The sequence below is a fragment of the Hyaena hyaena genome, unplaced genomic scaffold, assembly GCF_003009895.1.
Source record: "Hyaena hyaena isolate Hyena2069 unplaced genomic scaffold, ASM300989v1 scaffold_294, whole genome shotgun sequence".
Lineage (NCBI taxonomy): Eukaryota > Metazoa > Chordata > Mammalia > Carnivora > Hyaenidae > Hyaena > Hyaena hyaena.
Genome location: NW_024080923.1, coordinates 867,799 through 880,473, shown reverse-complemented (window position 1 = coordinate 880,473; position 12,675 = coordinate 867,799). Strand labels below are relative to the sequence as shown.

Below are 12,675 nucleotides of genomic sequence, written 5' to 3'. Positions count from 1 at the left end.
TGTGACAGTGGGATTGTATATAAATTTAATGGCTGCCATTTATATAAATCTTATGTATTTCTTCTATAGTGTGTGTTTAAAGTGGTCAGGACTCTCATTTGTTAGCATTAACATTTTAAAAAATTTATGTTAAATTAAAATGTTTTTATTTGCATCTGGTACTAGATTGTCCATAGTTGTCTGAGGGGAAAGCAATTATCTGTAATCTTAATAAGATTAATAAGGTTCCTTTGCCCCTTTTACTTTACACCATGAAAAATCGGAGAAAGTGCTTCGCTAGTCCCTCTTTCTTAACGGCTCTCTGGAATATACCGTAGGCTGCTGTCATGTGAGCAAGGGGAGGAAAGTGACCTCAATCCCAGATAGACTCCGCTCCCTCTTTAACTTACTTGATGCCTCAGGGTGTGATAGTGGTAGGGTTGGTGCTGGTGCCAGTGACAGGAGTGACAGCACTTGTCACCACCTGCGGGTGGAAGCACAGAGCTGCCATGCTTGAAAGCCGTGGACACAGCATCTGGAAGTCGGTTAAAAGTGTGTGCACAGAAGGGCAGGGACTGAGGACTATTTCCACACATTATTTTATCATGAGCAGGGAGAAATAATTGGGTTTAAGTTTGCGCAGCTCTTTTTCTCCTACAAAAAACGAATATTCTTTAAGAGGTGATAGCTTTCAAGTAAGATGAGCCCAGTTTTCCAGTGGTTTCTCCATCTTAGTACCCCTCTTTTCCCAGCACGTGTGAGTTGTAATGTCCTGATACTCTACTTTTTCTCAGTGTGTTATTACATTACTGATCTGTCTAGTCCGTTAACTAGGGTTTCTTTTTAAAAAATCCTTTCATTGTTTTGAATGCTTTTTAGAAAAAGTCAGTCTTCACATTAGTTTTCTTCTGTGAACTCTAACCCACAATTGTGTATTCTCATTTTATTTCTCTAAGAGCTGAGCATCTCTGAAATTTTAGATCTTTTTCCTGCCTTGTCTAGGTTTAGGATCTCCTTTTTTTCTCTTTTAGAATATGGTCTGAGCTCCATTTTCCCCTAACACTTATTATTATTAGTCCTCTCATGCTCAGCTCTCTTGAGCTTACTGCTGGGCCATAGGCCGCTTACGTTTCCTGGGGGCCTGTACGAGGGTGCTTTTCTGAGATGGAAAGAAAATAAGTTCCGAAAGTTTTCTCTGGTTTGTTTTATTTCTCATCTTATTTAGTGAAAAGGGAGACAAATACATTATTGCATGTTTTTTTCTTGCTTCTTCTCTCCATTTAGAAAACCTGTCTCACAGTTTGACAGGTTACCTTTCTTACCCTTTTCAAGGTGATCTTGAAAATGTAGCTTGAAATTATTTATAATAGAAAAGGGTTTATGTTTTTGATATTTTATCATTGTCACATTTTAGAAATACTGCTAATAAACGTTTTTAATTAAAAATTATTTTTATTTTTATGAGTTGGATAGATATTCATAATTATTTGGAATGCAAGATCAAAGAATGATTTTTATATTTTTTACTTTGTATACCTTGGCATTTTCCCATTGTTTATAACTTTTTATAATTGAAAAGTTACTGAAGAAGGAAGTATGTGTTCATTGGAAAAACTGAATAAACTAATATGCAAAATGTAAAGTGGATATTTTAAAACATCAATTAGAAATTTTTATTTTGAATAGTTGTTATAACTAGAATTTTTTAAAAAGCCCTTCCTTCCTTCCTTCCTTCCTTCCTTCCTTCCTTCCTTCCTTCCTTCCTTCCTTCCTTCCTTCCGGAGAGCACGTGTGCATGTGTGCATGGGGAGAGGGGCAGAGAGGGGGAGAGAGAATCTCAAGCAGGCTCCACGCCTAGCATAGAGCCCACATAGGGCTCAATCTCCTAAGCCTGAGATCATGACCTGAGCCAAAATCGGGAGTTGGATGCTTAACCTATTGAGCCACCCAGGTGCCCCGTAACTAGAACATTCTTGAATGTTACTTATTTTACTTAATTGAATTTTTTGTCCTGCCAGAAACTTTTCATTTTTGCCCTCATTATCCATGTACTTTATGCATAACATAATTTAAAAGTTCTTAGGTCATTGAAGGTAATCTAGTTTCTTAGGGTCCTATTTTGGCCATCGTATTTAATTCTTGAGGGTCTTACACCAGTTTTTTTAATCACGTGGCATACTCTGTTGATTCTGCCTTCACGTTGCCTGTCATGTCGGTGTGCTCCTCTTTGCACAGCTACTGCCAGCACTTGTTGCCAGGTGCTTTGTTACTTGTCCCTGTGATGGCCGTGGCTTCCTATCTTCTGTGTTTTATGCAACCAGCAGTTTGGCTTCTTAGCTTCCTGTTTTGTGTCTTACCTATTCAACCATTTCTACATATTGCTGACTGATTGATTGAATGTTTTGTGGCCCATTGATCATTGTATTATTACCTTGCTCAGATATCTCTGCTGGTATTTAAAGCCTTCTTTCTGGCTTTTGGCTCCAGTCTAACTATCAGATCAACTCACTACTGTATTACTTTTCTTCTGAAGAGAAAAATTTACTGTTTCCAGATAATGCTTCAGAAGCTTTCCTCAACAGTGCTTTTATTTATATTGTTCTTAAATCCCACACAGTTCCTTTCTTGTTAAGTCTGTTAAGAACTTTACTTTTTTTTAAATAGCATTTACTGCATTCTGCCTTTTTTGTAGGTATTGCCAGACTTAAAAAAAAATTTTTTTTAAATGTTTTATTTATTTCTGAGAGAGAGAGAGAGACAGCGTGAACAGGGGAGGGTCAGAGAGAGAGAGAGAGGGAGACACAGAATCAGAAGCAGGCTCCAGGCTCTGGCTGTCAGCGCAGAGCCTGACGCGGGGCTCGAACCCAAGAACCATGAGATCATGACCTGAGCCAAAGTCGGACACTCAACCAACTGAGCCACCCAGGCGCCCCTGCCAGACTTTTAACTACTTTGATTCTATATTAAACTTCCAGGGTAATAACTTTATTTTATATGAGTATGTGTATCTGTCATAGTGCCTTCGACATTGTAAGGACCCAAGTATTAATTGAATTACAAAGCTTATTTAAATGTATAATCAAAATGTAATTAAACTCGAAGTTTTATTGACTTTAGAAAATAATCTTCAAATTACTCTGTTGAATAAAGCCTAAAAGGCACCTGTTTTCTTATCTTTTAGATTTTCACCTTTTAGTCTTAATCTCTGGTAAATGAGGAGTTTGATTTTTAATGCCCAGGGAATGTACTGTTTTGCTATCACTTTACTTGGGGTGGGAGGCTTCAAAAATAGACCACTTACCTAAAATTTGTCTTAGCATGGTGAGAAGTGCAGAAATCTGAATGGCATTTTTAAAAAAACATAATAGTAAATTCTTAAGTTTTCATAATAAGTTTGAACGTCTGTTGGGACTAATTCCTAGGATAATAACCTCCTGAAATTAGCAAGCAAAAGAGTTCCATATCTTACTGAGCTCATAGTCAGTTAGATTTTAAAAAATTAATAGCTCTTATTTCTATAGTCTTGGAGAACTAACCCAGTTAACTGTATATAAACTGATGCCAGTGTCTGTGATTTTTGGCATATTAGTTGAAAAATATAATTGTATGAAGGGTCCCATATTGAGTCTACTGTTACCTGTATTGATTTTGCATTAACAGTTTTCATTGTAACATGAAAAATTGGCACTAATGTGTTTTTTCATAAAATTTTAGAAATACAGTAAAAAAGTACACATTTTGATGAATCCCATCATGAGAAAAATAAAAATATTTCACCTTTTCATAGAACAAACACCTAATGAAAAAAATTGTCTAAGCTTTGCATTTCCTCATTTAAGCTGAGATCAGTAATTGTAAGCATATTTGTGACTTGTTTTCAAAAGCTGAACCTTTAACATAAATATCATTTTGGTGTATATACTACATACTATTTAATGTTAGAAAGCTTTTAGAAGTTGTTTGGTTAAGTATGAATTTTCTTTGTTGTAACCCAGTGGGTGTACTTTTGTATACCTGAAAGTTCATTACAGGAGGGCAAAAATGCTTGTTAATTGTCTGCTCCAGCTTCAAGTGTAGAAATAATAACAGTTTAGAAAGCAACATTATAATATTTGCCATTTATTATTTTGTTAGATTTCTTATTACAGAGAACAAGAGGGCATGAAAGCAGTTTAGGCAAATATGTTTAAAAATGTCTTTTAACCGAGTTCTTTGGCATGCTTATAGACTTGAAGATTAAAAATATTTAAAACACAAAGGGTTTCTCTTAATATGAAAACTCTAAAAATAGTCTAATTTTCATTGAGATTATAAAATCAAATACAGTTATAATTTAGGCTTGGAAGTTTAAGTATAAAATTAGTTTAAAAATTTTAATGGCTATATTAGACTATGTTAATGGCTATATTCTGTACCAAATATGTTTACTAAATGAAAAAAACTTTAATATCTTAACTGTGAAGTCTTAATTTCTCTACACGGTCCCCCAAAATGTCTTATTTTTTCATGCTACATTTTGTCAAATTGAAGCGTTTCTTTAATTTCATAAAAGTAGAAAACAAGGCAGAAGGATACTGTACCTTTGCCATGATTTGACATGTTAACATTATTACCAGAAATAAATCTATTCAATTTCCCATGTAACCTCATTGAATTCAAGCTGTTGCATGGTGCTTACTTCCCCAAGGGTTAAAGTATTCAGTAAACTTGATTGGGTCAATCTCAGTCTCGTTTAGTTACATAAAAGTTATATATTATTGAATTGTTTGACATAAAATGTTATTTATAAATGAAGTGCTACTTGATTTAATGGATACAGTGTTTAAAAATAGATTAAAATATTGTCCAGTTAATTACTTATAAGGTAGCAAGCACTATATTGGTCTATTTTGAACAATTTATTGCTATTTTCCTGATACAGTGATGGTTAGCACTCATTGACAGATTATTGTATTATAACACTTGGAAAATATTTGTTTGATATGAGGTTCCCAAGCCTGTTATCTCTAGTTAGGATTAGTAATTTTATATTTTCCATCATGAATTGAAGATGGCAGAATAAAGATTAAAGTTAAATTAAGTGGTGTAGAGTAAAAAAATTGACAAGGTTTATTGCCGCTTTAATGATTTTGAGGGTGGAAATAGAACTATTACATTTGGAAACCTTCGGAAACTACAATAATATAGGAACGCTGCGTAAATTGTATTACTCTAGAGTTGCCTTGTATCTAAAGTTAGAAATAGTTGGCTTTTTGAGTCTTCTCTACAATAATACAAAGTCTTTTCCTCCTTTGATTCAGATTTTAATAGTTCTGTTTGGTAGTATGTTGTATTAATCCAGACCATTTGGCTTAGAGTCCAGCAAAGTGAGGAAGGAAGAAAGAGCCTGGTGCTTTAGTTTTCTTCCTTCCCTTTATTGTTCTTTTATTTGTGTATTATGGGTATAATGCCCTTAATCTTAGAAAATCAATCTCTTTTTCATAATAAACTTGAATTTCAAAGTTTCCCTCTATCTTAGAGTGTATATACAGGGTTGTTTCTTGGTTGTCAAATTTTAAAATCCTGGTAAATCCTACAATTTCCTGCATTCAAAAAAAAGGATAAAGTTTCACATATGGTTCATTATTTTTGATTCATCAAATATTATACTAGGTGGACTATACCAGAAAACATAATATAGTGATATAGAAAATCCTGAATTATTTTGATTGTTTGGCGCCTGTAATTTTCGTTCTTACGTTAAAGTGCTATTCCAGTTCTCATTATATAAATATATCTGTAGTTTGTGGCTTAGAAACAAATATACTTTATAAAAAAAAAAAAAAAGAAAAGCCAAGATACCTGTGTCAGTTACATTTTAAAGTTATACACTGTTTTAAGGCTATGTATTTATTATTTAGAAAATAGTGACTTACATAAATATCTTCTGATGGACATAATATTGACAAAATATACACACGATATTACTTTAACAAACTGCCATGCAACAAATACATTGTAATGAAGAAATTGAATATATATGACCTAATCTAATCTTGACATTTACATTGGAAATTTACAACATAACCAATACTTAAAATGTTTTTTTCTTATATTTGGCAGTAATTTCATTTTTTTACAATTTAAATTTAAAACTTCTGAATGTGGGCTTAGTGAAACTTCGATGTTTCCCTAGTCTGTGACAACCTGAGGTACTAAACATTTTTCTCTTATTTCACTATCTTCAAAGGTAATTTTTTTGTTTCTCTTAGGATCTATCCAAGAATTGTGAATTACTGCATTGTTAGGCATAGGATCAGCTTCCACGATGGAAACGACTCGCTTTTTCATTTTACTTTTCAAGACCTTTTGAAATTTTTGTCTAGTGAATGCATATAATAAAGGGTGAAATATAGTTGTTCCATAAGCCATGACTAGAAAACATAACCTTAATTTTACTAAAAGGTCACTTGGGCCTAAACATAAAATGGTGGTATTTAAGACGGAGATTGGTGTCCAGCAGAGAAGAAATGTAGAAATAATCAATAAAGACATCCTGAAGACTCTTTTTTGTCTTTCTCGTCGTTCCCGGTGTCGTTTCACAGCTCGCCGGAGGGCAATTATTACAGAGACCGAAGTTCTTACGCCAAAGACTATATTTCTCCCACCACTGCTCTGTGACATGTCTGTAGTCTCGTGCTGCGTGGTTAGAGAAATTGTCTTTTTCTTTCTTGCTTTCTTCTTCTGCCCTGTAGAAAATCTTGTGCCTATTCGAATATTAAGAGCCTGAAGGATTTTGGTGTATGTGATTAACATCACTATGACTGTGGAAAAGAATATTGGGATCTGTACTAGCAGGTGATAATACATTCCCAGTTCAGTGTAGTATTCATTTGTACTGACACACAAAAGTGTCTTGTTTTCCCACGTATTTCCACTTTGAAGACTGAAAAAATTTACCTCAATAAACGGAATCAGGAAAGAGAAAAATGAAAAAATCCAAATGGATATCATCAGCATTGCAGCTCTGCCCATTGTCAGAATTCGGTTTGCAGGTTTTACAGAGATATCGTATCTGTCCAGAGTGATAGCAAACACGTTGATTGCTGTGGAGACACTGGCAAAAGATACACAGGCCTCATGGAAGCAGCAGATGAGAGCAGTGTTACTCTCCAGTGAAAGCAGAAGGATGACTATAGTTAGAGGAATACATCCCACACAGATTATTACATCAAGTACATGAAGATTCATTGTAATAATGTTACTGACAGAGTTGATTAAGTTGGATTTCATGCAGTAAAGTACCAATACGGTGAGGTTGCTGCCAAGTCCCAACACAATTTCTAACATAAGAAATCCGGTGAGAGACACTTGGAAGCTTACTGGGTAGGATAGTGGTTGGTACATACTGGTGTTGATGCCACCAGTGTCATCTCGCACTGTAATGTTAGATTCAGACTGCATGTTGATTTCCAGAACGGGAGAAAAACACATTCTTTTGGAGCAGTTGGTGTTTTCCCTAGAAAGTGAAATAGAATAAACTCTTTGATATTTGGCAATTTAAATGACGTATAAAACATGTGTTCCTTGCTAAAAAAATCTTTTTATTGTGTATTGGTTTAATTTTAAAGTTTCTAAACGGTAATGGCAAAGGTAGAGTTAGGAGACATCAAGATTGCATTGTTTGGATGTAATAGGAGGTTGGCTTCTCCCTTTGAAGATGACTGTGTGGGGAATTTGCCTATGTTGTTCAGAATTACTTAATATTCTAAAAAGATTGCCCTCCTTTGGGTTTTTCAAGCTTATTGAGATACAGTATATTTTTGTACAATAAAGCTACCCACTATGCAAAACTAATTTTAGCCCGGTGTTTTAAGATTTCATCTTAAAATGTTGTGAGTAGGTGGGTAATAAACGCTATTTTAATATGTTCTAGCATCATCAGTGTAGGTGTAATTATTCTCGTGAGGCTTCAAAGGCACAAGACAAGTGTTCATTTAAAATGATAAATGGCACAGAGCACTCGTTGTTTAAAACCGTTTTGTCCATGTTCTTGGTGGAGATTCATATTCATGAGTCAACAGTGTGCTTGGGGATATTTGGAGTTATTTCCCACAGAAGTAGGCAAATGATAATATTACATATTTCATAGTGAAAATTCTCACCGAACTTTGTAAGGGACAAACTTATGTTATAAAAATTGGACAAAAAAAGGACATTATTTTAAAATATAACACCACGAAACTTGGTAAAAGAGCCGTAAATCACTCCCTTGAATGATTTATTTTGTGACCACACCCTCTCGTATGTTGTGGAAGGAGAAAATTGAAATTTAATATCTTAATAAGAAATAACCATTTTTGGAGTGGCTTAAAAGAATATATCACTTGATTTTATTCGTTTAAACAGGATTTTTAAAGTAAAATATGAAATTTTAGGGAAAGAGGAGTATCTGAAGCCCATTTTCTGAGTAATCTTTTAAAGTTACACATCCCTGTGAAACCTTTTGTGTAAATCACCCAGTGTGCATAATTTTGAGGAAAATTAACAAAAACAAACTCTTTTACTAATTCATTTAAATCTGTATTTTAATGTGTAGAGGTTTAGAGTAATTTATAAAAATAATGTCTGAGTTTTCTGGGCTAATATGTCAGTAGTGAGTATATTCAGTTAAAATATAAAATCATACAACCAACTATATTTCACATTTCAAGTACAGCATTTTGACTACAAAATCATAACTGAACATAAATTATAAAAGCTATATAATGATATTCCAAATTCATGCTAACCTCTCACATGATGTAACCTTTGACAAGTTTTAGAATACAGTTTTATTTGTGCAAATTATTTTAGGGGTGCTATTTCAGAAACACGAATGATAACATTATCAATTACTTTTGAACTTGGTATAAAGTATTACTTAGAGGCATATACTCAAGTAAGTGAAAGTCTTAGCTAACACTGAAATCCTATAAAAATGGAGAATTTTAAGTGTGCCAAATTTTCAGAACTGACAGATTAAACATCTTTGTCACCTCAGTGACATTTAGAATTAAAGCAGAAATGCCAAGTTAGACGATAATTAGGTACAGTGCATCTCCTCCTGAGCGAGGTTGTTTTCTTTTGTAAATGTTAAACAGCATGGTGCATGCATCTTCTGACCTACCTGTTTGCTGTGACCTTACGGGCCCTTTGGCTCACTACGGCAGATTTTCACAAATTGATACATGATGTCATTGACAGATTTTGACTTGATTTTTGTTTACCTGACAACAGTGAAGTAGCTGTGTTTTATTTCATGTCTTGTAGAAATTCTTTCATTTTTCTCTCCAATACTTCAAACTGCATGAATTGTGAGATTTAGTTGGCTGATGGATTTGTAAAGACCAGTACAAACATTTGTGTTTGTTTTGCCTTAGAAAGTCACGACCAAGAGAAACTTCCTCAAATGGTAGGAATTATATTTCCCTTCGAGGGAATATATGATAGTGTCTCTTTATTTTCCAGAATATGTGAAAATAAAAAAGGAAACATACGGTTTCTAGCTTCTAAAATGTTTTTAGACATCCTTTTGGTACAAATGTAAATCTGTTTCTGTAGCAGTCCTCATTATTTTGAAATGATTTCTTGATCACATAACTTGCTTATATTCTAAATCCAGTCCATGTTCTTTTGATAAAAGCCATCTGCTATTTAATTTGATTTGTTTTCATTAGAAGAGGATTCATAGTCATAAAACTTAGAGGAAAAAAATCCGTTAATAGTAATATCAACTGCTACGAATATCTGAATATTTAGTGCAGAAAATACTTGACAAAGCTTCATTTAGCTGGCTGCTGATGTGTGGCATTCTCTTTTTGTCAGTCCGTGTCTCATTGTTTCTTCAGGAATCACCTCCACAATCCTGGTATGTTAAAGTATAAACTCCCCCTTTAAAAATGCTCACCATTTTGTTTTTAGGCTTTTGCAGTCAAATTGTTTTTATGTCTATTTTACAGAGCATCTTCTGAGGATGATTACTGTTGATGTGTTGTATCCCAGCAGTAATGTGGACCTGTCTTTTCCGGTTTTAACTCCTTAATGTCTTAAATTCATATGTTAGAAGAATATCCTGCAGTTTATGGTTCAGGCAGCTAGGGAGGTGCTTATCAGGTGCATTCTTCATATTGTCACTGGTAAATACTGAATTAGCTGCTGTGGGCCCTTGTGAAAAAGAAAAAGAAACTGGTTAAGAAACAGGGTTCCTGATAATTTCCAATTAACTCAAAGTTACTTCAGTTTTGTTTACTTTAGCACCGTACCCAGTATTTGTTATCCAAGTAAGGAAACTGTATTATTAGAGCCACAAGTTAGGCATAAATTCAAGGGTTTCTTTAAACAAAATGTTTTCTTTTCCTAACAGAGATTGCAAATATTACATTATTTAATAACAGAGGTAACATTATAAATACAGCCATGAAAGAAAAGCTGCATTTTTTAAACTAATTTCTGCTCTCATTTTAGAAGCTAACCTGTGTTTTCAGAGATTATGAGCAATTAGCATACACTGAACATACTGTCATTTTCTCATGTCTTTACAATAAATTTAACACTGTTTGCACCTGCAAAACATTGGAGCTTGTTTAATGATCAGCACCTGTTTTGAGTTTTAACTGATTAAAACAGATTCCATAAGATCGTATAAATTTCCACTGATGAATTGTTCATGTAGTTGAAATGTAAAAGATAATGCAAAATGTAACTGCAAATCAAAAAATTTCAATGAACATGCTCAGTAATAAACTTAACCTAAAGCTGAATGATAAATAATAGCTAAATAGTAAACCTGGTTCTTTTAAGAAATGGAAGCAGTGTTTGAGCACTTGACAAAACTGTACCGATGACAGTAAGAATATTTAGTAGGTCTGAAGTGACTTAAAAGCTGATGTCTTCATAGTGAATCAACAAAGAATATTTTTGGTATTTAACATTGCATCCTAAAAAAAAATGACATTTAAAATGTTATGTCCTAAAAGAGAAAGATCTAGAAAATACATGTTTAGCAATAAATAGAATTAAGCAAATAAACTCTTAAAATTTAGGTTAAGAATTTTCAAAGTAATTTTACCCCACTATGCCAGTTCAAAAGCAGCCGTATACTGTAATAAGGGAACACATCTTACCTCCGCTAAAGATTTGATAAATTCCTGATGTAGTTGAAGCGTTTCCAGTTTTGATTGATTCATTTTGTTCACTTGTTAGCAGAGGACTGGGGGAAGAGGGTCATAAACATCTCTTCAGAAAAGATCTTAATGAAAATATGTGTCTGTGCTGTGCCATTGTCTCAGCAGTCTTGCTAACGTGTGGAACGTGGAGAGCTGCCTGGAGGCTGCTGCAGTCTCTCACTCTTCCTACTGTGGAATCAATAAGCATCTGAAAAACGTAATGAAGTAATTGAACATACTGAAGGCTTCTTGTCTCCAGAGACAACATTTAGATTCAGTCTTTCTAAAAAGGAATGGCACTGCTTTTCAGAGGAAAGCCTGTTCGGGGCAGCTTTTGCAGGATGACAGCCTACCTTGTCGCCTCTCTCCACTGCAGAGAGATGCAGTGCATTCACTAATTTTGATTGGTCAGTTGTATTGGGCTTAAACTGTGCTTCATATGGATAGCAGGGATTTCTTCCCCCCCTGTTTTATATAAGGATGTTTTTTTTTAAAGGCTATATTTATAAGTGGTTGTATGCTGATCCTAAATAGACTATGAGTAAATTAGTCTTTTAAAAATGTGTATTCTATTCTGGTTTGTTGTTCACTTATGCCAAACATTAAAAAAATGCAGGGAGGTGGAGGGGGGCGAGAAAGAATTACATGGTAAAAAGTGTACATTCTGTTTGAAGCCTAAATGATTGCTCTCGAGAATATTTGAGTTGTATATATCTTTTTGGTTGAGATTCTTTGTTCTACAAATAGAGCCACTGCATCTTTACTGTGAACCACATTGAATTTCAACTAGTTTGTTTGTATTCAAGTCATCTTCTCTGTGTATTTCAAATTGTTGTGAACATCTCAAGGTGTTAAACATTGTTACGACTGCAGTATTCATTCAGGTATTCATTCACTCATTCATTCATTCAAAATATCGATGAGATTGATCCACGGTGGTTCTGCTTTAAGTTATTTTTAAAAAAAATTCTATTGATATTAGCATAGTCTCACTGTATAAAGATTTAGTCATGTGACGTTCTTTTTAGATTACTACTCAGGCTTTACCTTCGGTAACTCTTTTATTTAGTAGATACATACTAATCATTTGCTGTAATATTTTAGTTCAACTGGCTATTTCTGTTTTTAACGTTGGTGCTTTTAATGGATTTCTATGCCTTAAATATTATATGTAGCTATATGCTAATGTTACTGGGTAAACATATCAGTAAATAATGAAAAAGGAAGTTAGTTTATATGTGAAGCTAAATTCTTTTAAGATAGATATGTTGTCAGAAGAAAAACAATGATGTAAGTAATTAACTTAAAATACTACTTTAAAATTAAATTTCTTTTAACTTTGGTTACCTACCTATTCTCACTATTGAGAAAAATTGTGTGTGTGTGTGTGTGCGCGTTTTTTTTTTAGATTTGAGTATATAAAGTGACTGGATTCTATATCTGTTGACAAAATAGAAGACCTTGCAAATGACTGATTTATTAGAATATTGATCACTTATTTCCATTATTT

At 33.8% G+C, this 12,675-nt stretch overlaps 2 protein-coding genes across 6 annotated transcripts in view; one reads left to right on the top strand and one right to left on the bottom strand.

Annotated features, from left to right (window-relative positions):
- Window positions 1-12,675, top strand: part of COG5 (component of oligomeric golgi complex 5) — a 302,803-nt gene that overhangs the window by 68,665 nt on the left and 221,463 nt on the right. The window lies entirely within an intron of this gene.
- GPR22 (G protein-coupled receptor 22) lies at window positions 5,941-11,482 on the bottom strand. The gene is made up of 3 exons (XM_039247217.1): window positions 11,124-11,482; window positions 9,128-10,164; window positions 5,941-7,477 (listed from the first exon to the last, which is right to left on the bottom strand). Exon 3 carries the CDS (start codon window positions 7,450-7,452, stop codon window positions 6,151-6,153), a length of 1,302 nt encoding a protein of 433 aa, XP_039103148.1. The 5' UTR covers window positions 7,453-7,477; window positions 9,128-10,164; window positions 11,124-11,482; the 3' UTR covers window positions 5,941-6,150.

What these genes read in the sequence shown, in the direction of transcription:
- GPR22 (XM_039247217.1), bottom strand. Translation starts at nt 7,452, where the DNA reads ATGTGTTTTTCTCCCGTTCTGGAAATCAACATGCAGTCTGAATCTAAC.